We start from the raw sequence: 25,436 nt of genomic DNA, 5'->3' as shown, positions 1-25,436 counted from the left end.
AAGTAGTACTAAAAGTTTCAAATACAAAAAAACAAAAATCTAATATCAAATTTTGATTCTAAGTCAAAGTCAAATGAACAAAGCTATGAAATTAAATTCCCATTTTATAGATACGCTATGAACGGGCAAAAATCATGAGACGTGTGATTGGTATATTATTAGAACTACATATAACAGATTTTGCATCTTGTGAATATCGTCATTTTTTCGTTTTTCCTGAAAAAAAAAGAATTTTCTGATTATTATTTTTAGGTTGCAAAATTAGATCTCATTGGTCATATCATAGTCAAACAACGTTTTTTCAATTTTTTATAAACGTTTGAACAATGTGAAAAAAACGTTGTTTGTCCATGACGTGGTTTGAAAACTGGATGAAAGTAGTAATATCAAGAAAATTAAGTTCGTTATCATTGCTCGAAGAATCCATATCATCTTCATCGTGTTTATCGTCACTGTCAGAAGCATCCTCTTGCTCTTCATCATCAAAATCTAAAAATGATGTTCTTAGAAGTGATTGTGATGCAGTTATAGTAAAATACCAGCAGGTCTAAATTGCCTGTTCGAAGACTTCCAGATTTTCACCTTCTTCAGAGATATCACTTTCTGACAGCTCTCGTTTAGATTTATTGGATACGAGATATGTTTTCAAACCTTCAGTAACTAGAAGTTCTTCTTTTTCCAATCACAGCTGAAATTCTTAGAAATGCAAATTTTCAATCGCTAGAGCTAAAAGTTGGTGAACTCTTTTGCTTCTTTTTACCTTCTCCAAGATAAAAATGACATAAGGGATCCTTTTTCAATTATATGACATTTATTGAGCAAGTATGAACCTGATTCTGCAATGTATTTCCTAATGACACCCAAAAAAGGACATTTCTATATGAAAGGCACCTAATGCTACAAAAACATTATCAAAGGTTGGTGCTTCTTCCGTCTGTATTTCTAACGCCATCTTTGCAATTGCTAAATCCTAGATTACAGCAATGTTTTTTCTTTCACATTCTATAGCCATTGTTTGAGCTATTTTAGCGTTTCTTTCACAACAGCACACGATGTAGGTGATAGGTTGATCTGAAGCAAGTACAAATCTGTTCTGTAGCTTCACAGTCTTACCCACATCGGTATCTCAGATTGGAAAAAAGATACCTTAGCCATCCATAACATATCTTTGAAGTGTAAAGAAGAAAATTAATCTGGTACAAGAATTCTTGCCAAATTATCAAGCGGCAACAAAGTACGATTGGTTATTTTTGGCTTTTTATGATAAGGCTTAATATCTAACCCAGTTGCCTTAAACGTGCGTTGTCGTTTCTTTAAACACTTTATAACACATTTGTGTTGCTAACTGTTGCTCCAATTTTTTTACTTTTACTATAGGTTCTTCTGATGTGTGTTAAATTTCAACTTCTTCATGACCGTTGTTATCAATACTTTGATAAGCTATACTGACACTGTCATGGAGAGTATCTTTATTACTCAAGGTTTCTACAAAGCGGTCATAATTGTCAAATGCCAATCCTGTATAATATTCAGGTCTTAACTTCATCTCAGGTGGTGAAATGATTGGTTCCTGACAAACTGAAAAAGTAAGTTCTGTTTCTATTTCTTCCACAGTGCCAAACTGACACAATGACCGTAGCGACTTAACATTTCAGTCACTTTTTTACTGCCACACAAATTTTTCATTGTCACTCTGAGTTTTAGATGCTTTGATGGTTTCTTTCTTCCAGATGTAGTTGCAAACGCAACATCTTCACTTATAGATCTTACTCTTCTTTGCTTACTCAGGGACTGACTTGTTTGACTGTCAGGGCCATTGATTAGATATGTGAAAAACTTTAAAACTTTATCAGGAACATTAACCTCACCAAACAAAATATAACTCAAATATAGATTTGACGTCAGTAATGGGATTATGTGCTGCCTTTGCAATCATGCTCCGAAAGGTGAGTGCACTATCTCTGAGTTTTGTGGTCAGTTTTCAATCAATCAATCAATCAATCAATTCATTAATTATAGTCGATAATGTACAATAGTAAAACATTTTAAAATTTAGATATAAATAAAAATAAAATAAAATATATAATAGCCTATTAAGGCTAATTTAAATCGACTTTAATATAGTATATATTAAAATAAAATAAATAATAATCTTAAAATTTAAATATAGCCTGACGACAAGAGAAACTTACATATGGTAACTTCTCCATCTCTAAAGAAAACTTTTAAAGTGTGTCGGCAAGCTTTATTGATGTAGGCAGTTGATCCCACAACTGAGCCGCAATGTAAGGTACAACTTTATAAACCGTGCTTCGTTGTAGCAACCCTATTTCGTTGTATAATACTAGCAGATCTAAAGTTGTATATAATATTTTTAAGGGGGAAAACACTTTTCATGTACCTAGGAGATAAACCATTGACAGACTTATAAACCTCCTTTGATTTCAGTGAATGTTCTTTTGGTGGAGCTTCTTCAGCATCTAGATTTCTGAAGATTCTGCACTTTGTTTCTTCCCAGGTTTTGATTGTTGAGCTAGTTTGATAGCTTGTTCGACATGTAGCATGATATTGAGTTTCTTTCGAAACAAAGTTTATATCTTCTAATTTCACAAGCATTTTCGTGTCATCTAATAGTTCAGCATATGTCTTCACATTACTTTAAAATTCATTTGTTTCAATTGACACTAACTTTTTTTTCGTATTGTTATGTTATTTGTCTTTCTTCGACCAAAATATCCATAATTTTGGTAAAACACCAATAGTAGAAGGTGATTCCAGTTCTGGGACCTGTGACCTGGTTACGTAGGTTGTGGAAGAAGAGGGCATTTTCTTGTCCAAATACTTTCCGATTGCTGTAAATCGGCAATAACATGCAATATGGAAACCTCTAACATCATCTATACCATCAATAAAGATCACATTATTGTGCTTTTTTGATTTTCTAATAGTGAGAGGCATTTATTCAATGTATCAGCTTTAAATAGTGTAATCACTCCATCTCTACTCCTGTCACCATGATGTAATACACGAGATTTACCTAAAGAGACGAAAGGTTCTTCATGGTAAATTGTGTTTTAAGAGGAGAGACGATACGTAACTCATAGAAAATAAAATACGGTTCAGAGTTCGTCTGTAAAATCACCTAAGAAAAATGCAAGGATACTCAAATCACATATATGAAAACAGGAGAAAACAAAATGTCAAACAGCGAAGAAGAATTAGAGTATGATATTATAGAAGAAGAAAACAATTTTGGAGAAGATGAGGACGGTGATAATGAGATGGAAACCTTTGATGAGCTTTTTAAAGGCACGGGACTGCAACCTTTTTAATTCGAGCCCACTAAAAGAGATGATAATAAAAACATTCAAACTGAGAGAGAAACGATATTTTCAGCAAAACATTGAAAATGTTTTTGTGTTGGGAGAAACGAATGGTTCAAGTGCCATAACTGCAAGGCTGAAGCTAGACAGATTGATTGTCTTTGTTGCACGGAAGTGGATGCATTAACAGACGAACAATTCTAAGTTATTGTACAAAACGAAACGTCGTTATCCAGTCGTTTCATCGTCGTCACATTAAAAGGTTGTGCCTTCTGCGTGTTGCTCTGCTTTCTTCTTGAGCATAAACAGCATCGTTTGTGTCTCCACGGATTGACTGACGGAGCTGCTACGACGAATTCAGTTTGGCAGTATTTGGAATTCTCAAGCTGACGATTCTCTCTGTCGATATGTTCCATTTCAACGTTGTTCTGGATAGCTTCATCAATGAGCTTTCGCTTTGTCAATGCAGCGTCTCTTTGCTTCAATCTGTGCGACGATTGCCTTTTTTACTGTGCTTTGGAGTAGACAAAAATTGTCGGTACAGCTCCCTCCGTTAAAATCCGTCTCGTAGGCAAACTACATTTCATTTTGTAAAGAAAACGAGATGGTAAATGAAATGATGATAATAAATGAATGTAGTATAAAACATAAAAAAATTGACTATAAACATCTAAAAATACTTTTTATTTGCTGAATTTTCTTAACACACAAAAAATCCATTTGCCAACTATGATGTTACTGCTATTTAAATAACAGAGAACAGGATTGTTAAAAAAGGTCGAATAAGAGCAAAAAAGAACTTTTTTTTAAAAAAAAAGGAGGTTTTATGATAATAAATAAAACATTTCTAATAAAATAAGGTGAATTTTTCGTAGGACCACTCCTTTAAAAAAACAATTTTAAAAACTGCACAAAGCAATCCACAATATTATATATTCTCATACATTCTCAATACATTACCATAGTTACAGTAATCTGTAAAAATAAAGTCATTTTATTTCGTGATTTATAAAGTTAAAATACGCATAGTTATAGTAGTTGCAAAAAATGATGCTGAAAAATATAATAAATAATAAAAACAAATTGTAGAAAGATTTCATTCATCATTAACTTACTTAGTTGCATCATCAGGGTTACCTGAAGTCAACATTAAAAAAAGATTTATCATACAACCTGAAAACTTTCTTTGTCAATTTCACAGCAAATCTTTTTTCACATTTGCTCGGTCAGTTGAAAAGATTTAGTGAGCAAAATTAGACAGAAAGAAGGAAGTAAAAAAACACACAATTGTTACATTTCCTAGACAGAAGAAGAAACTGTCTAGATATAAGAAAAAAAGTTCAAAATGTACAAACATGGAACGCAACAAAAATTATTATGATTGTAATTTTGATAACTAAGAAAGCTAAGCAATTCATATTTTTTACTTTTGCAAAAAACCTTTGTGGGGTGGTGGGGGGACGGGGTCTGACTTGATCCAGGAACCCAAATTGATGTTAAATTTGTATGTTTTGTATTCGTAGGTGTAAGTACTACTTACCTGAGAAATTTCAGCCATGCGGCTCATGACATGGAAACAAGCCCTTTTTTATGGTGCTTTGTTAGTGGTCTGACACGACCTTGGAACCCAAATTTTATGTCAGATTTTGTATTTTTGTTATCACACAAGATAGTACTACTTGAATACAAAGTTTTAATCATGAGGCCTATGACATGCAGTTAGGGTTTTTTGAGTGATATATTTTGGTCCTTGGAACCTACAGGAACCCTAAAAACTCCGTCTGACAAAGCAATTTTAATTACTGACCTGATAAACAATAGATTCAGACTATTAAACCTTCTGAGGAAAATGACATAAAAAGATCTGTTGGTATCCCCTGGACTATTAAACGATCATAACGTAACAAAAAACATTGTTTTTATAAGCTTTTCTCTCATTGCTTTAATTTACAACACAAACCGAACCATCCTGGCATCCAATTCCACAGAACTTCACATTATTAAACAGTAAAAACCACGTCATTATTTTTTACAGTTTGAATTTTTTTTCTCCAAGTCAAATTATCGTATTATATTCAAGAAGAACGTGCCAAGAAAATCTAAACCAGCATCAATTAAAGATCTGTTAAGGAAACGTCTTTGCCTTCAAGTTTTCAACTGTGTTCATGGAGACGTGTGTAAAAACTTTGTAAATTATTTCAAAAAAATGACAAACAACACAAGAAATAAAAATCATTTACTACGACTACCTAAGATTAAGCTGGAATCAGGTAGAAAAAGTTTTTTTTTTTGAATGGTGCAAAAACTTTCAACGAGCTTCCTCTGAAAATACGTGCTTCGACATCAATAGAAGATTTTGTAAAATTATATGAAGAGTTTTTTTAATTTGTAAATATTATTTTTTACTAACACATTTTTAGTTTTTAGTTTAAATTTTATTACTATTTTGGGGGGCTGGGAAACAGGACCCATGGAAGAACAGAAATTTTGTTATTATATATATATTGTATATTTTACTAATTTTTGAATGGAAAAATCCTGTATAAATATTCGTTATAAATAAATAAATAAATAAATAAATAAATAAAAATCAACATACAGAGAAGGACGTTCTAAACTTTCACAGTAACAAATTTAAAGATCTTTTAATACTTTTCGAAGACTATTTCTATCCTAGCGTGACAGCCAACGTATTGTACATATAACCTAGAAAACAGATAAAGGCATATTATAATAGTTTATAGAAAAAGTTCTTTGTTACGTATTGCATGGGCTGTTATTACCTAACAACTTAACACAACTCAGCAACAACGCAAAAACGTTTTTAGTTTGTTTTCACTTTTACAGTTTTATTCAAATGATATTTTCGAATGTGTCAGTTTACCTAAAAATAGCAGCCTTGTTTTTAGATTGCAAAGGAAGTGAGAAAAAAAGAGGTTGCAGAGATTAAGGGTTTTGAGTTATTGAATGAAAAAAGCGATACATTCTTCACAACTTTTTCCTATTTGATTTTTTTTCGCTGTATAGTAAAATAAAAATAAAATAATATGCGCTTAAATGCCAAATGCGCTTTGCTTCACTCTGCAAAAACAAGCAACCAACCACCTATACGCCAGGATTTGTGAGCTTGGCAGTAGCTTTATCATTGTTATGGCATCTCTTTTTATATGGTCATTTCTTCAAAATGTTCCGTGAAAATTTGTTTAATGTCGTTTCTTTCTATTGATGCTATCCGTATCACCCTGGTCGCAATGGACGGAAGGGCATTTATTAAGAAAATAAAGAAAGCTAGTATATCACTACTTTTTTATTTCTAAGAAACCACTTCTTCGCGTCACTCACACCTAAAGCTAGCTAGTATAAAACTGTCGAATTAGCTGGAATAATAATAGAACTTAGCTTATAGCTAGGTAACTACTTTAAGAGTCAACATTAAATGACACAGAGGGTGAGTGGAGAGCCATATTATTTGTGGAAAATCATAGCGATATTCCAGGCACGTCACAAAGGGTCCGGGGTAGTAGACATTGCTATATTGTCTTTAAGCATAGACCAGTTCCAATCAAGTGACAGAAACGGAAATTATTTCTATATTGGGAAACTTTCTACATCAACATCTATATTTTTAATTTTTTAAATTCTGACGAGCAGTTTTCCTGTTATCCTCAACAGAACACGTTCACAAAAATCTTTCGCATTCAATCACAAGAACTGTCAGAAAAACGAAAACACATTCTGATCGGGAATATCTCATAATTTCTAATATACATTGGGAAATAATTTTCTGATAAATTTCTATTTCTGTAACTTATTCAGAACTGCATATACACCAATGCCAGATACCATTCTTGTTTTGTTTATTATTTTGTTGTTGTTATGCTTTACCCTGCTTGCACACCTTGTTGGTTGCCGTCCTTAATGGATTTGCCTTGACAACCTTTTCACAACACTTTCTATATTGAAACTAATATCACGTGGCTTTTTCTCATACATAACGACTTAAACGGAACTTGCGTTTATGCTAGCTATATGCTTTTCTTCTTCTTGCCTCTTCTTATGCCCCTGACAGAGGGTATTTTCAAGAAAACGAAAAAGGGGCATGTATATAGCTGGTATATTACTATTTTTTACAGATAATGAACCCCTTCTTTGCCTCACTTACATCTAAAGCTATCTAGCTATAACTAACAACTTATCTAGCATAAAAGTAGCTTGGATAGCATAAATAAATCACATTCATTTTCGGGTTCTATCATATACACCAATGCCGGAAACTATTCTTGTGTTACTAACCATTTTGTTATTGTTATGCTTTGCCCTGCCTGCATGCCTTACCCTGCTTGCATGCACTGTCAGTTGCTGTCCTCTTTACAACACTTTCCATATTGATTGCAAAGAGAGAGAGCCTTCCTCGAAGGGGGGTATTTTCCTCCTTTTTCATAAATGTATAAGCGTAACGAATTTGTACATCTCCCTAGTATGTGAAATTTTGAAATATCAGCATTTTTTTAAAACATACTGCCCAACTTTGTTATGTTCATTTCTCCCAAATGTTCTGTGAAAATCTGGTCAGCCGATACAACTTAATGCGTGCCGTTTCCAGTAAAACCAAGTCAGCCTACAGTCTTTGCCACATGATTTATAAGTCATTTTTACTAATATCATGTATCTTTCCTCAGATACATAACGCCTTAAACGACACTTGCATTGATGCTAACTATTTTGCATGGTTGTTGTTTGGACACTATCATAGCAAGAAAACCTCAAGGAATTAGATACCTTGATTGATTAAAATATTTTTTAAGGCATTCTTTAAAAGAAAGAAATCACTAGCTAGCTATATACTCAATTGGTTTTGAAGATTTTTGCAGCTCTAAACTTGGTTTTTATATGTTTCGAGGAAAGAAATCTACTAAGGTGCCACTGTTCTGCCGTTTCCCTTGCCTTGCCAGCATTGACCGTGCCTTTGTCTACCCTTTCCATGCCTCTTTCAGTGCTTGTTATCCCCTTGCCTGTGCCCCCTATACCTTGCCTACCCCTGCCGTGGTTATTGCCTATGTCCTGGCAATCTCTCTGCAAACCTTTCTATATGAATTAGTCAAATATAAGTAGGGTGGCGGGTGTATAGGATTTCACCACTATACATTAAAATTTTCTTGAATTGGGTTGCCTAGTAGTTTAATCTGATCATTTTCTTGTAAATGTTTACTAAGCGAGACAATATGTGTTAGACACGCCGATGGTGTGCATGTTGTTGTTTTTTATTTGCTGTTTTGTCTCTCGGTATGTTACAAAAAAGATGTTTAAATTAAGTTTAATTATTTTTAGTGCCACTCATAGTGTGCTTGCAAAGGATGCGCATCTACTGAAAAAGCTATCAAACATAATTAAACAAGATGTGGGGAATGGTGAGTTGTATATTTTAAATGTGTTGGCATTTTATGTGTCTTAGTTTATATTTATTTTTGCAATATTCATTTTTTTTTAAACAGATGACAGTAAAGAATGGGGCAAGTCTTTAATCACTATCCTGTTGGAAATACAAATCCCACGCACACAAAAACAGGTATGCAAGGTGCTGAAACTTGAAATGGCATGTTCTTAAATTCTTAAGGGGAAATGATATACAATTTACTTGTTGGTGTTTTTATCTGTCGTACAGGCTGTGCAAAACATATTAGCCTCACCAAAACCTACTGCTGAATGCCTAAAGATTTGTTTAATGAAAATTGTGGAAAATATAAGTAAAAAAGGTAACAATTTTCATAGCAATATTGATGTTTTTACTGAAGTGCTAAGTAATTCCCTATGATGTTAATGCGAGGCTGCACTTCCGGTATTTTTTTTTAATTTCGATTCAGTGCCTCATTATGACGAGCAAGACATTGAATATGAAGCTGGACGACAGGAATTATTACATTACTGTTGCTCCCAACATGTGTTAATAGAGACGTTTATATCACTGCAAGACTTTGAGAGACAATATGAAGGATCTGATTCTAAATTTATTATGGAAGAAGGTCAGGACATTGCTGTGGCAAACTTACTGCATGTGACCGTAACCGAAGCACAGGATTTATTCAGTTCCATAAAAAAATATATAGCGACGTGTTTAAAAAAAGAATTAGGTAAAAAACCATGTGACACACAAGATTTAGATATAAACGTAGCAACATTTTTAAGTTGTTTTGAAATTGTGGTGTCTGGCAATAAAAATAATTCATCATTGGCATCAGCATCGTCTCTAATGAGAGGCTTTGTTATAATTCAACAGTCTTTATCGCAAGCTGCAGTAGCCCAACTGGGTAAGATAGAATGTTTTTACATAATTTTAACTAACTGCAAAATAAACTGTAATGAAAACCTTTAATGAAAACCTGTAAATAGATTTTGCTGTTCCATGTTTCATAAACTTATTATCCTGATATTCCTTATTATCTTGATATTTCTAATATTACTTTTTTCAGGTTCTTTCTTATTTAAGGTAAGTTTTCTTTAAATTTTTTTTCAACTTCTACCATAATATCCTGAAGATGCAATACCCTTTTAATTCCTTGTCTTTTTAAATTGGTAGGAAGCCTTGGCAGGAAATATACCTGTGAGCAAATTAACTTTTATTTTGGAATCATCAGAAATACCACCTATGCAAATCATGGTATAGAACACATTGTCTGTTATTTTCTGTAAGACTTTGGTTTTCAAGCAAATATCTTTAGGTACTTAAATTATTACCTTCCTCTTGCTACTAGATGTTGCTTGCCACATATACACAATCTGAAGAATGTTGCGACATTTTGGACCTTACAACTCTCTACCTTTTGCATTCTTTGGTAGCATCCATTTGTTCCATGAAAGGTCAATAATATTTTCCATCAACTTCCTAAATCTTCACAGAGTTATTCCCTTTTTTATTTTTATTCTTTATGGTATATTAGGTGGTGCGGAAAAAGAATCTGTAACTCGTTCTGTTGGTATGGTATCTTCTTGGTGGCAATCTGTTCGTGATATCTTATCACAGTCTGTTTTAATTGGCCAAAGTCTTGTCATGGCTGTTGTTTGTCGAAGTGTAGCAATGGAGTTAAATGCAGCTACACAGAAGATTAAGGTAATGTTATGAGGTGATTTTGTTGACACAGAAGATTAAGGTAATGTTATGAGGTGATTTTGTTGATGTATTTTCAAAAAACTTGGCGTGATCAGTGCTGTTTTAAAAAATAGAGTAACAAAATTTTGTGAACAAAAGGCTGAACGTTCTAATCCCTTAAAAAGATGTAACTTAGGGGCTGTTTATATGAGAGGCGGGACGGGACGATTGCCGGGACGGGACGTTTGCCGGGATCCCGCTCTCATTAATAATTATACTTAAAATCACTTTGCGTTTATATGGAAAATTTTTGTCCCGGGACAATTTCGTCCCGTCCCGGCTGAGCGGGATCCCGCTTGAGCTAAGCGGGATCCCGGCTTAGGCGGGACGTTTTTTTCCATATAAACACACCGTCCCGGGACAAACGAGGTAATATTTGCACTATCAGCATATTTCAATAGAAAGAAAAAAACAAACATGGCTGCTAAACGTGCACTTGTTAAGAAGCCAACAGATGTTCCAACCAAGAAAAAGTGTTTTAGATTCAATGATGAAATGGTTTTTAACCTCATTAACTGTCTATTAGATTATAAAGCAAAGTGTGAGTTTGAGAACATTGATTTTGATGCAGACAAACCAATGCAATACAAAGTCATTCGTACTGAGTTGGCAAAATTATATCAAAATGAAGAAGAAGTGTTTGGGCCAGTGGAGGATACCTCCACTGAGCTCTCCCAAGAAAATGTTAGGGAAATGAAAAAAATGATAGCAAGAGGCTACCAAAGAGTGTTAAAAAATAAAAGATTTACGGCAGGGATTTTCTAAAGCAGTAATTAGTGGCACGCGTAGTGGCTGTGGCAGATTAATGTATGAACACTATGACAGTTTGAAGCTCCTTTGGAGTGGAAGTGCAAACACAGAGCCCCTACCCAATGGCATTGATAGTGCTGATGTAAATCAAACAAAATCAAGTAATGAAATGTTATCTGACCATGATGATCCAACTGCAAATATTAATAGTGTTGACAGTGGTGAATATGAAGATCCAGCAGATGACGATAATTTGAGCTTGTCATCAAGTGATCAGTCAGTCTCGAAAAATTCATGCATTTTTACTTCCACACCAAAAACTACATCAGCAGTGCCAAACTTATTGATAATAAAAGAAAACAACTTGAGAGAAAGTTGTCATCTGCTCAGCGTGATACCTTACTGTTGAGAGAAGCAAAAGAAGAAAGATCTGATCGTAAAGAGCTTCAAGAGATGATTAAAAATTCTAATGAGTCCTTTACAGCTGCACTTAATAATATAAGCCAGGCTATGTTGCAAATTAGCGAAACTATGTCACATTCCATGCAGCTGATGGCACAATCATTCAGCCAGCAAGCAGGTCCAAGCTCACAAAATTATGAAAGCTATGGTAGACGTCACCATTTTCAGCATATAAATCCAAATTGTAATGTCGTCTCAAGCATCGTAACCCAAAACAACAACATAAGTCCCAACGATCCCAGTGGCGGTGGTTATTATCAATCATTAATGAGGGAATGATACGAAAAAAAAAACATGTGTATATAGTTCAGAGAGTGTTTCAGGAACAATTACATTGATGCAAGTTTATGTTCACAGACAAACCTAAAAATTATATTATGTTGATTGCCTAAACATTTATGTTATGATAGTTGCCCAACAAACTATATGCCCAAAACGTTCTAATCCGTAGATTTTTAACAAAAATTAACAACAAACAAAAATATTTTTACTGTGAGTTACATTGAGCATAATAGGCTTTCAAATCTTTAGCAGTATCAGAAGAAACTTTTTATTGAATTTATGTGCGAATGTTTGAATTTAGCCTTTATCATTTCCTTTTACAGAACATGCAATACTTTATAAATCTTTACATTTTTTGTATATATTGTATATATGTATAATTGTTAGTATGGAAGACTGTCCTGTATAAAATTTGTTATTACTTCCCGTACAACATCACCCTCTGCAAGATTTCCTAAATACACAGAGTAATCTAATTGTTGTGTCTCTGCTTTATGCTTTTCTATTTCAATTTTCACCAAATCAGGGTCAATAACACATTTGTTAAGTTCACATATATTGTGCAGCACAAAACATGCATAGATTGCCACAGGAACAAAATCTATTTTTAAATCAACTTTCTTTGCTAAAAAAAACCCATCTGGATTTTAAGCGTCCAAAAGCACACTAGACTGGGTTTCTTGCTGACCGGAGCATGTTGTTAAATAACACTTGAGCATTTGTTGAACAACTATGGTACTCTTTCATACAGTACGGTGTCAAGGGGTATGCAGGGTCACCAATCAAATAGTTTGGAACTTTGGCTCTGCCTGGCAGGGATGTCCTCATAAGTAATGGGTATTTCCTCATCTTTAAGTTTAGCAGCAATATTTGAGTTGGCGAACACCTTCGCGTCATGTACACTGCCTGGCCACCTACAATCAACATCCATGAAATAGCCACGGAAATCGCATACTGCCTGAACGTTAAGAGAAAAATACATTTTGTAAGAAAAATAATCTTGTGAATGTTCACTAGGTCGTAAAATTTGTACGTGGGTGCCATCTATGCAGCCAAAAGCTTGCGTCATTCCAAATTTGGCCTCAAATTCTCCTACTTTTTCAAGCATCTCTTCTTTCGTTTTTGGCAGGGCTATGTATTTTGGTCCAAGCTTGTAAGTTATGCAGTTACAAACATCTCTTATGACTTTTGACACCGTAGATATGTGCAGGCCAAAAGTGTTTGCTGTCATTGACAAAGATCCTGTGTCTTTCAAGTAGTACAACGTTACTGCAACTTTTTTTCTGCAGACAAGGCTCGATAATTTGGAGATGTGTTGTCAGGAGTAATCCATATGCGTGTTTGATCTACTAAATCAGTAAACATAGCCTTTGTCATTCTGAAGTTCTTTTTCCAATCCTCCTCGGGAAGAACATCAAAAAACATGTTCAACCACCACTGTTCCACTCGTCCTTGTTTGAACCATGTTGAACGAGGAATTCGATTTTTCCTTTGCTCTTTCAATGCTTTCTGTTTTTTTATCCAACAGTTTCTTTTGCTTCCACTCAAAAGTGATGCACTTAAAAGAGTTCTATAGTGAGTGTATTGAAGTGCTAAAATCATTAACAATGTATTGAGCTGCAACAACAATGTTGATGATGTTAAAAAAATCTGTTTATTCGCTTGCAATTTTGTTTTGTTTTCGTTTTGACGCGCCATTATACTTTAGAAAAATTTAAATTTGGCGCTTGTGTTGTGAAATCGTCCCGGCGCACTTTGTTCCATATAAAGGCGGGATAAAATCATCCCGGCAAACGTCCCGTCCCGGCAATCGTCCCGTCCCGCCTCTCATATAAACAGCCCCTTAAACTATGAAGTTTTGAGTGCGTGAGTTTGAATCCCATTCTGTGCGAAAAGTAGCAGTTTCCATCCTCATAGCACATGTAAACCACGAGATATAGCTTTAATATACCATAGTGCTTATAACTTTAAAATACAACTTGAAAATCTATTATGCTGAAATCTGTAATAGCTTACCCAATTATGTGATGTTATGTGGTTATGTAAATGTGATGTGAAACTAAAATGGCTTCCTTACCCAACGGTCGCTTTTTAGCTGCAAGTTAAAATCTTCAAGAGAAACCAACAAAATGTTAAATATGCTCAAAAGTTTAAACACATCACAATTCAATTTCTCTCCATTTTATTTCTAATGGCATATCTTCTGAACGCAGAAAAAGATTTAGTTGGACACGCTTTGGATTTCGTCAAAGAAGTAACTTTTACACACAGAACGTCAGCTAAACAACGAAGATCTTCTCCTATCCTATACTACGCGAATCAAACAAAACTGGTCATTTTTTACTTTTTGCTGATGTTGAAACTAATGTGGACCTGTCCGTAAACCCTCTTGTCAAAGAGAAAATAAATTCTCTACAAGATACGGACGCAATGTTTAAATTTGATCAAGTTTCCCTTGACGGCATTCGTAAGGCCATCAATTCAGTCTACCACGACTGTCCAGCGGTCACAACAACATCCACCGTAAATATATAAAGATCGGTATAGACTACATTACCAGTCCTATCTGCCACATATCAACCAATGCATCTAGTCGAACCACTTCCCCAATCAATGGAAAGCCTCCAGAACCAGCCCTATACCAAAAGTGAAAAATCCAATAGAGCCTAGCGAGTTCAGGCCGACCTCAATCTTGCCAATTCTATCAAAAGTGTATGAGCGACTCATCATACTGCAAATAATGTTGTTTCTCGAGACCCGACAAGTTTTGTCTGATCAACAATCTGGGTTTAGAAAGGGATATTGCACCGTATCCACCTGCATAAAAAAGAAGACAATCTGAAAGCAATGGATCATGGCGAAGTCATGCTCTCTATCATGACAGACTACCCCAAAGCTTTTGATACTGTTGATTACGAGACTCTAATCACAAAAATGCACAAAATAGGCTTCTCAAAGAACGCAAAGCTTCTCTTATGCAGTTATTTGTCAAACCGAACCCAATACGTACAGATCAATTCTAATGTATCAAATCACCTTCTTGTCTCCAACGGAGTGCCGCAGGGAAGCATCCTGGGCATCGTCCAATCTTGTTTATTATATATGTACACGATTTAAATGAAAACCCAAGAGGAACTTGCATACAATATGCAGACGATACAAACACGTCTCCTTCAAGCCAAACAAAATAGTACAAAATGTACAAAGATAAACAACGAAATCAACAAAGTTGCTGAATGGTCGAATGAAAATAACCTCATCTTCAAGACAAAAACTGTTATTTGGCACCAGACAAATGCTGAGAACAAGGAACCTGAATGATCCAAGCCTATACAAAGTAAGTGTTATGGCAAAACTATTGAACTCGATATTATTTTCAGCGAAGGTCTCACTTGGAATTAACACATTAACCATGTACGACCCTACTCGTACTTAACCCTTTGAGTGCTGTCTAGAATAAAAATACTTCCACCATATCATATTCGGAAACAACTTGCCGAAGCATTAGTACTAAGCAGAATCAACTATGGCAACGCAGTTTTTCACAGTGCTCCAGAATACTTGAAAAGACAAATGCAGAAATTAATCAACGCGTGTGCTGGTTATGTCCAAGGTAGATATTTAAACACCATTGACGTGTTAAATCTCGAGTGGCTACCTCCTCCAGAACGATCAGAATTATCTACCGCAAAGCTGGCATGGAAATGGGTTAACACACCGCAATGGCCGAGATTCCTACCAATGGAAAAAAACACTCAAACAAGAACAAGGAGAGAACATGCAAGAAACACTATTAAATGCTTCACAAATCTGCATACGACCTTTAAATATACTGCATCATCGATTTTCAATGACTTACCCACTGATTGCCATTCAAGTGATAAATATGGAATGTTCTGTAATTTAGCAAAAAATTATTTTTTAGTTGAAGCACTTGACAGATGTGTAGGCTAATTTTTTTATTTTTATTTTCTATGTAATATTAATGGTCTAATATTATCGTTTACAATTTCGTTTGCCAATTAACCTTAATTTTTGGTTCTTTATTCTCTTTGATTCGTCTGATCAAATTCCTATCCAATATCTTTGGCACTGGTGAAATTGCTTTGTATTCAATAGATTTTATAGATTTTATTTTAGGATTCTAATAAATTATTTTCTCTATTGATATCAAACCCTTCCTCTAAAGATTTTTTACCACACTAAGCATACACACACATATATACGTTGTTTCGAAACAAGAGCCGATTTGTTGTTAATTATTATTATGTCGCGATGGTAGCAGACGGATGTGTTCTCTGTTGCTCCGACAAAAAATAGTTTTACTTATCAAATTCGTCAATTTTTTTTTTTAAATTTGTATTATCATGAAGAGAAAAGCAAGAGTTTCTATTTTCGAATGCTGTTAAGGAAAGATTTTAAATCACTTGGAATACATTCATGGCGGTGTAAAGCAAAAGTTCACACAGAGCCATGGTAACTGTATTGAAAAGGTTTATAACTTGCAAGAAGTTGAAAATCAATTACGAAAGATCGTTTTAAAAGCACAATCAAAGCTATGTTTGATTAATAGTATTTTGTACTAGTTAATCTTAACAAGTACAAGTATTAAACGATTATCATTTTTTGTCTTCGTTATACCAGACAGGTTGAAAGAAGTATAGCGAAATAAATAACTGAGACAAAATTTCCTGTAAAGCGGAGCCTGAAAAAAATGTTCCCCCATATGAACTTAAAATACACGATATACCCTTGGCCCGCTAAATGTGCACAATTACGTATTACAACTTTTGAGTTAAAAGTGTCAAGATGACACTTTGTTACTTTTTTAATACTTTTTTAATTACATCTTTTCAATGGTGGTGTTGCATTTCTTTTCTGATATCATATTTAGTTTTATGGAAGGAAGGAACGTAGTTATTGGTGTTATGTAGTTATACCAACTATGTTAAAACAAAACATCTGATACACTTCTATATACATACACGTTTTGTTTTATAAGCATACGAGGCTGAAAATTTCCAAACATATCATAACCCTGAGAATATTTAAGTATATTATAACAGTCTTGTTACCCTACCTTTACTGTTAATTTATTTGGAATAGTAATAGTATTATAAAGACACATTCTTGTAAAGAAAAAATTATTTTTAAACTTTGAACACTGTAAGTATATCTTAACCACGACTGTGCTATGTTACAAACTGTATTACATAGTCAATTTTAGAGCTCTGGTGAGCTAAAAATGAAAAAAAACTTGCTTTTATTTCTAAAGTATTGTTTAATATAAACATAAGATAAGCATATATCTAGGCCTAAGTTTTAAAGGAGAGGCTAACAAAAAATTATTTTGTGGCAGCCAGAAAATAAATTTTAAGCGAGAGATAAAAAGTTATACATTTCTATATCCTAAAATCCACGGAAATAACTACTATAATAACAAATAAATAACTATATTTTCACGAGTAAGTATCTATATATCTTCCTAACAACAATTTTACAGAATATTCATGGTTGTAAAGGGTCAAAGTAAGTAAGTTTAAAAACATAAAAAATAAGATCTTTGACTAGAGATAACCGAGAATATTTTACGTACTATAGTGGAAAAAGCTTTTTATGACCTTCGTTTAAACTTCTTTGTACTTAAGGAATATCTGTTATAACCAACAACAATATTTTTAGCTTCAAACAATGAAGCTTGTTTTGATAAAATGGCGCCAAATCTGATAAATGTACAGACCGAAAACATTTAACAACAAATCGAACACACAATATGGAAACTTCATCTTTATTTTCGAATCTTTATTTTCTTATCTTTTTTACTTACAAATTTCAGTAAGTTCAGTAGTATAAAATAATAAAAATATGTTCGTCACACGTTGCTCAATATTTTGCTATTTTGATCTTCAACTTTTTCTTGTGTAATTATTTTGCGCGTATTGACCCGTGACCATATATATTCCATTGTTTTTTAATTTAGCCACCCGTTTGGCAAATGTGTAAAAACACTGAATTATAAATAATTCATGATTTATTATGGATCAGACTAAGCGACTTTGTCTGGTCTTCAAAATCAACACTGTCATCATGATCTTTCATCCAGCAGCCCTACTGTGCGCAGTTCGCCTCTCCTTTAAAGCGAACTTTATCCCATCATTGTAAGAAAGTTTATTATGTAACGAAGTAAACTTTTTGTCAAGTTTTATGTAACCAAAAGGAAGAATTTCCTAATCGTTGCCAAGAAAGTTCACCTTCTTGCCTTAATTTTTTGAATGTGGTTATATGCTTTAGTCTTTTTTTCGTACATTTGTTATACCTAAACAAGCATGATATATTATATAGCCGTAAATTAAAGCAGAATACAAAAAGATTTGTTTTTTTATTTAAGTTATGATAATCTGATAAAAGTGTTACACAAGTTCTATGTTGTTTTACCCTTCTTTCACTGTTTTGTAGTCATCTGATACAGATGATATTGAAAGCGAGGGTTGGGAATCAGTTACAGTTGATATCGAACAATGGAATCTACTTGTTTGTCGGCTGGATGATTTAATTGATTTGGAATGCTTTGTACATGAGAATCATGCTTTGACAGTTTTATCAGAAGATGGGAGCCCAACATGTAAACATCTACACAAAGCAGAAGGAAAAAAAGAAGAGAATAAAGGAAAAGAAAAGAAAACAACTGCTAAATCATCGGATCGAATTCCTGTTCTTTCAGTTAAAGGTAGTTTTTCTCATTTTTTTCTTTTGTGGTAAAGGTAAACTGAAGAGGAAAGAAAACATACATTTCTACTACATCATTATGTATTTAGGTCTGTTAGATGCTGGTTATGGCAGTTTCAGCCAGATTGTTGCTAATTGTGTAGTGCGGCAAGGTGTGCCCGGACCTTGCTTGGGTTTTCCAAAACTGAAGAAAGCATTACAAAGAAAAACTAATACGTTTGACAGTGTGGAAGAGACTGATGAAGATGATGATAAGCCAGAGCAAGACGATAACGAAGTGCATTTTGTGTTGAATGGTGAGTAATTACTTGAACCTTTTGGACCAGTACTTTTTCTTGTTATTTTTTTTTTTTTTTTTTTTTTTTGAATTAATTAGAACTATTAATTTTGTTCTTCCTTAGATCTTGTCAAAATTCGCGAAAGGTTTCCTTACAGCCTTGAACAAGATTTGGTGTGGACGCATTGTACTTGGGAATGTATTATGATGTGGAACGAAGATGTGGAGGTACAATCCAGCTTTATACTTTAAAATATTTGTTTTGTTCAAAACAAGATGTTTTGATAACCTGACGCTTCACATAGGATGTAAAGATGTTGTCCAGCGCTTTAATGCACCTTTCATGTATACATAACCCGATGTTACAACAAGGTAAATGTTTATATGCATGCCTTGATATATGTATTGTATATAGATATTGTATTACTATTTATGATGCCTCTTTTGAGCCATAGATGACGATATTGGTGTAATTAGTGATGTAGAAAATTTCAGTGCAGTGTATTATTTGAGGCGAAAAAGTCAGATAGAGTCCTACTTGTTTTCAGTTCCTAAATTCACTAACGATTCAAATTCAAGGACCCACACAATTTTTAAACTTGATTTTCCTTCCGAACAATTAAAAAGTCCAATTTTCAGAAATAAGCTAATTTCAGTTTCGCAATGTAGAGAAACGGCCAATTGCAATTTTATTTTTAAGACTTGTGCAATCAAATTCACCACTTCTAATATCAACCGAGTTCGTTTTTTGTGATAGTGATATGATAGCCTTGTATAGGATATCATTTTTTCACGTTGAAGACAAGTTTGACTCGTATAACCAATTACGAATGCTTTTTATATCCTCCAGGAGGTTGATACTTTTGGTTTTAAACTCGTCTTTTCTCGAGTGAACTTATGTTTTTGTGTCATCTGCACATTTTAAATTTTAGATTGTTTCACTCCGCTACGTAAAGATTAAAGAATGTTCGAGAATTCATGCTTGTGTAACTCAAAAATAACTGTCAGCATTTCTTTTGTTGTCAATTTGAATGCAGTGCTGGCGGTCTAAAAAATACTTTCTTATCTAAAAAAGTAAGAATATGGAGACATTTGTCAGTTTTCTTAAAAGACTCTCGATTTCCATCGTTTTAAAGGTCTTTAAGTAGTCAGCAACAACTGACATGGTTACCTCGCCTTTGTATGATGTCATCTTTCAGTTTCATGAGACAGCTAACAGTAAAATGTGATTTTTGAAACCCATGTTGTGTTGAATTTTATAACGTAAGACTGTCAATATGTGTCACAAGTTGCTGGAGTACGTCTTCCTTGTAAACGTTTGAGGACACTGTTACAACTGATATTAGCTGGTAATCATTGTTATTTATTTTTAGTACAAGGCGACTACTTGCAACTCTTTTTTCTGGAAATGTATTGGATGTGATAAAACTTGTGATGAGAAATGTCAGTGGAGATAAATAATAAATAATAATAAACTCACTGCCAGGTTTTAATAAGGTTGGTAGGAATGGGATCAGGATGAGTTAAGCAGTTACTTCTGATGCTGTTGAGTGCTTTTTTACTTCAGGGTAACTTCCAGTTAAATGTATTTCGATTTGAATCAGACTTTTCGATGACGATTTTCTTCAAGTCCTCTGTTCAGCAACGTCGTTGTAATGACGGTTAAGTAAATCTGTGCAATTAGTTTGCTGTTGAGATTTAGTTTTATAGGGATTGTCAGCCAAATGTGCAGGGAATTTTGATAGGAGAAAACCCTTTTGTTAAAAGTGGATTTTGTAGCTTTTATACCCTTCACGTTTTTGGCTAATCTGTGTTCTTTACATTCCTCATAATTTTGAATTCTATGGGATTTTTCCTGATAGCGTTTATTCACTTTTTGTAAATCAAAAATTATAATTTGAGCCAGACATTTCAGCACTGGTTTTTTACATTTCACCTTCGTGCTTCTTGGTCATTGTCACCATGTTCTGTTTTGACGCGGAAAAGGGATGGGTAAATTGTCATGATTACGGCATTGGTTACGGCAATGATATCACAAAATAGAAATTAGCTTTAGCAAGCTGAGAAAGGAAAGATTCTTTTGACAAGTTTGATGTCTACATTTTCTAAATAGTATAATACTTAAGTCCAAAAAAAACCTCAAATAAAACAGAAAGAGCCATCAGACCGCACATGAGGTGGGTTGAGCTTTAACATCTTCGTTATGGAGAAAAACCATCAATTGTGATTATTTTTTTTTATTTTATTTTTTTATAAGGGGAAGGGAGTCAGTTTGTAATTTGTAAAAGTCCTGTACGACTTCATATATACTCTCTGGATTTCTCCAATCCTTATTTCCAGATTTTTACCTGATTGTTTTCGTCATAAGACAAAACCAATCTAACCAGCCCATGGCCTCCTTATATGGCCTTTAAAGTTCAATAATTGTGGTTTTGTGCGGTTGTTACTGCCATTTAGCCGCAAGACATTTTGAACCTTTTTTTTACATTTACTAAGTCTTGGTTACAACTGTGATAATGTTTCACAACAATTTAAACTGCCAAAACCCGTTTAAAATTTATTGTCATAAAATTTGAAGTAAGAAAAAAAAAATTATTTATAACGGTTTATTCGTAAATTTAATTTTACATTAACGAACAAAAAAAGTCTTCTTATTCTTCTCTGTCTTTCGCCAATTTCATTGGTTCTTTACAATATAGAATAATTTTTTCAGATCGTTTTTTATTAAAGATAACAGTGTGTTTTGCATTCTACCTTGTGAGCGTTTGTACTTTTCAAGGGCTTATTTCATGGCTTTCTTCACTGGTGTCTTCTGACATTCTGCATACTTTTCCGAACCATTTAAGTCGTCTTCTTTTACATATACTCCATCTTTTCAAATTTGTCAATTGGTATAGTTGTTCGTTCATAACAACTTCAGACCATTCTATACCCAAAATATAGTATCTTAGCTTTCGTTGAAATTGATTTATTCTTTCACTCATAACTTTTGTAAGTCCAAATTTCACAGTTGTATAAAAATATGGATTGGATGTAAGTTTGGAACGCAAGTATTTTTGAATTCCTTGTTATCTTTTTATTTTTGAATATGTGGTTTAAATTATCGACTGCTAGTGTTTTCCTTCTTTTTATATCTTCCAAGTAATTTTCATTTTTTCCAATCGTCATTGATTTTATTTATAACAAATTCCTCTGTTTTACTTTCATTTATTAGCAGAACACTTGATAGAAGTACTTTCAGGGCTTCATTTTTAAACTGTCTTATGGCGCTGAAGTTACTTGATATTTCAGTTATATCATCGGCATATTCAAAATCTATATCTATATCATTTACTTGAGTTATGGTGGAGTAGTTATGTTCTGCGTATTCATCTGGTATGGCCGTATTTAATGTTTGGTGAGTATATGCGTCGTCGATAAGTTCAGAAGTTCGAATTGATGCTAAAGATTTTGCTAGGTAGTATGTAAATTCACTAGCGCTGGGACAATCTCCTTGAGGTGCACCTGTGTCGGTGTAAAAATAGTCTACTTCCAACATTTAACTGAGAGTTATAAAAAATTTATTATATGCAGTTCATCCGAATGTGTTTTTCAAATCTTCAATAAATATCTTGCTGTTAATGCTATCAAACGCTTTACTATCCCGTAGTAGAAGGTGTTCTGTTTCTAATTTCGCCAAAATAGTTTATTTAATGATTAATTTGAAGGCAAACACATGTCCAGTAGTTGTTTTATTTTTTCGGTATACTGCTAAATTAGTGGAATTTTAGCATCCAGTCTATCACCTATTCTCTTCATGATACAAACAGCAAGAATTTTTCGTAGAATTGACAGAAGTATGGTCGGTCTTAGGTGGTCCTGGTTTTTGGAGAGGTCTTAATATACCAGGTGTTATTTCGTTTGGATATTCTCCTGTCTCGGCAATGTTATTGTATATGTTAGATGTCTGTTCATATACTATATCTGGACTAGTCTCCTATAATAATACGAAAGTTGTGTCCGTCTGTGACCGCCAATGGGGATATTTCATTTTTATGTCTCATTTGTTAACTTGACGTTACAGCGCAATGTCAATAAATTTAGACTGACGTCAATGCGTTTAATAAGATTGTTGAAGCCATTGCAGTTATAACTTTGAGGCCAAATAACTTGAAAACGAGGTGGTGACGTCAGTCATTTTTCACCACGTAGGTAACTAAGGACAATTAAGGACCAAATTGGGTAAATCTCCCAAACCTGGGTGCCCTAATTTGTTTCAGAAATGAACGGGTTGATGACGTCGGTGAAATAATTTTGTATAAGACCAGTTTTATTGCTAACATAACTAAAATATTTATCTGTTGGGAAGATTCTTGGGGGGACCATGTGCCCCCTGTTGACATGCCCTGACAATGTGCACCCCATTTAGACAGTGATGCTTCTCTTTGAATTAATTTTTAATGTGCAAACGCCGGGCATTTAAATTAATGTCCGGCGTTTGCACATTCCATGGCTTTCTATTTCCTCTAACGATTCTTTTTTCAGACTTACTACATAGCTATTAGTATTATTACTAAATAATTTTTGGGTAGAATTCTCTCTTGCATGCAGCGCTGGTAAAAAAAATATATTCAGATTAAAAATATTTCCGGACGCCTTACTGTAGCTGTATGGTTTACCAAGCATGTCTAAAAGTTCTAAAAAAACCGAACTTCCTATCAAAAATTGGAGCTAGCGCAGTGCAGTACTATGAAAGTCGTCATAAATTTCTACGCTACGCGCCATCTTTCTTGTTTTAAAAAAACATTCCATTGTACGCGTTCCGGTCAAGAATAGAAGAATGTGAAGCTAGGATACCGATCTAGATATCAATAGAAAAAATAATTAGCTGCATCCAGTTGCATCGGTCGCATGTGCACGTGAGGAGCAGATAAATAAAATTAAACAATTTAAGTCAACCCAAATTGTTCATAAAAAATAATTAGAACATGGTGTGCCAAAGGACGAGAAAAAACTAGTGAGTAACAAAGCCAAACTCTGACATACATTCTAAATAAGATTTTTAAGAAAGCCCATTTTACGAGGGTCGTCAAACTTATGCATGCTTTAAAGTTTTTAACCATTCTTATCACTCTGGAAAGGTGCTTGTTTTCAAAAATACATATTTTTGTATGCAAGCTGTCATCCGCGTGAGAGTTTATTTCAAAAGAATATGCATTATGTTCGTTTGTTTCACTAAAAAGAAAAAATTTTCTGCATAAACTCTCAAAATTCTAGCTAGCTATAAGGAACTCTACAAAGAGAAAGAAATATTTCGTATTGTAACATAAGACATAGCGTTCTTTTAAGTCATCCTAAAATTGTTGATTTTTGATTTTAAAATTATTTTTCACTTTACTTCATTCTTCCTTGCAAAATTTCGAAAATCTCATAGATGGCGCAGCAACAACAGTTTCTTTCTCCATCTCAACTAAGGGATGTGCTTTGATAAAAACAGCTAAAGATGAGGATCTTACTTAATTTTATATCAGGGAAGCACAACAACATTAGCTCGTATTTTTGACCAATCGTGTTTGATTTTTGCAACTAAAACAAAACAAACATTAAAGCAAAATTATTACAGCTAATCTATCAACTGAAATTAATTTTGCACATGTCTTCCATAGGAAACTGAACAAAAAAATTTTACCTGATGCCCCGAGCTTTAATAATATTTCTGTCTTTGTATGACCTTTGATTAGTTTTCCACAGACAAGGATAGCTAAGCATTATATCCACAATTCTAGAAGCATGGGACACTTCAAGAGAGTTAGAATCGACTTCCTTGTCTCCCTTGTCAACCTCAGTCTGAGTTTGAGGTGCTAAAGAAGGGGTGGTAAAAGTTGGAGTAGATTCTGGTGATGACAACAGCAAGACATTGTTGTTGTTGTTGTTGCTTGATGATGAAGAAGTGTTGGGGTTTGATATATGTCTTCGCTGGAAACTCAGAGAAACTGTGGGAGCTTGAGACGCTTCATCGTTAGCCATGCTTATGTTAAATCGACCAAGTTGTTGTAATTGCCAAGGATAATTTAACATTTGTGCTGCATTTTCATCTTCCACAGGAGCATGTTTGTTGCTGCGCCATTTTTGATTTGAGCATGCTCTAGTGGTTGTTGATATCACGTGATTTTTTTTGTAGCTTTTTATTGGTGAAAAATGCTAGTCGCTCTGCGGATCAGAAAAAAAGTTGAAAACATTTCAACTTACTTCTGGCTTCTTGGACCGGACAATTTTCTGTTTCGATTGTGTGATGAATTAACAATGATCATGCGAAAAGCTTTGTTTTGGTTTGATCCTGTCCGGTCCGCGGAACGTTTTCCGTGTGTGGATATTGGCCTTTATAGCTGTAAAATCGTAACAAAAGTGTTATAGTAGAAAAAATATTAATATATAGTCGGAAAATAACCCTTAGTAACTAATTATGTACAAGATATTTTTTCAACTTTTATAA

General features: G+C 34.0%; 1 protein-coding gene across 6 annotated transcripts in view; it reads left to right on the top strand.

Moving 5' to 3' along the window:
• The window catches only part of LOC130657916 (rab3 GTPase-activating protein non-catalytic subunit-like), a 116,709-nt gene that overhangs the window by 75,509 nt on the left and 15,764 nt on the right, over positions 1-25,436 (top strand). For all 6 annotated transcript variants that reach the window (XM_057460900.1, XM_057460901.1, XM_057460902.1 and 3 more), the window contains 12 exons: positions 8,652-8,731; positions 8,816-8,889; positions 8,986-9,076; positions 9,185-9,628; positions 9,791-9,807; positions 9,898-9,978; positions 10,073-10,178; positions 10,259-10,428; positions 18,418-18,688; positions 18,777-18,983; positions 19,089-19,192; positions 19,270-19,336. In XM_057460900.1, coding sequence (XP_057316883.1) covers positions 8,652-8,731; positions 8,816-8,889; positions 8,986-9,076; positions 9,185-9,628; positions 9,791-9,807; positions 9,898-9,978; positions 10,073-10,178; positions 10,259-10,428; positions 18,418-18,688; positions 18,777-18,983; positions 19,089-19,192; positions 19,270-19,336 — 1,712 coding nt within the window. The remainder of the gene's footprint in view (positions 1-8,651; positions 8,732-8,815; positions 8,890-8,985; positions 9,077-9,184; positions 9,629-9,790; positions 9,808-9,897; positions 9,979-10,072; positions 10,179-10,258; positions 10,429-18,417; positions 18,689-18,776; positions 18,984-19,088; positions 19,193-19,269; positions 19,337-25,436) is intronic.

Source organism: Hydractinia symbiolongicarpus, chromosome 9 (genome assembly GCF_029227915.1).
Source record: "Hydractinia symbiolongicarpus strain clone_291-10 chromosome 9, HSymV2.1, whole genome shotgun sequence".
Classification (NCBI taxonomy): domain Eukaryota; kingdom Metazoa; phylum Cnidaria; class Hydrozoa; order Anthoathecata; family Hydractiniidae; genus Hydractinia; species Hydractinia symbiolongicarpus.
The sequence above is the reverse complement of the archived record's forward strand: the minus strand, read 5'-3'. Positions and strand labels throughout refer to the sequence as shown.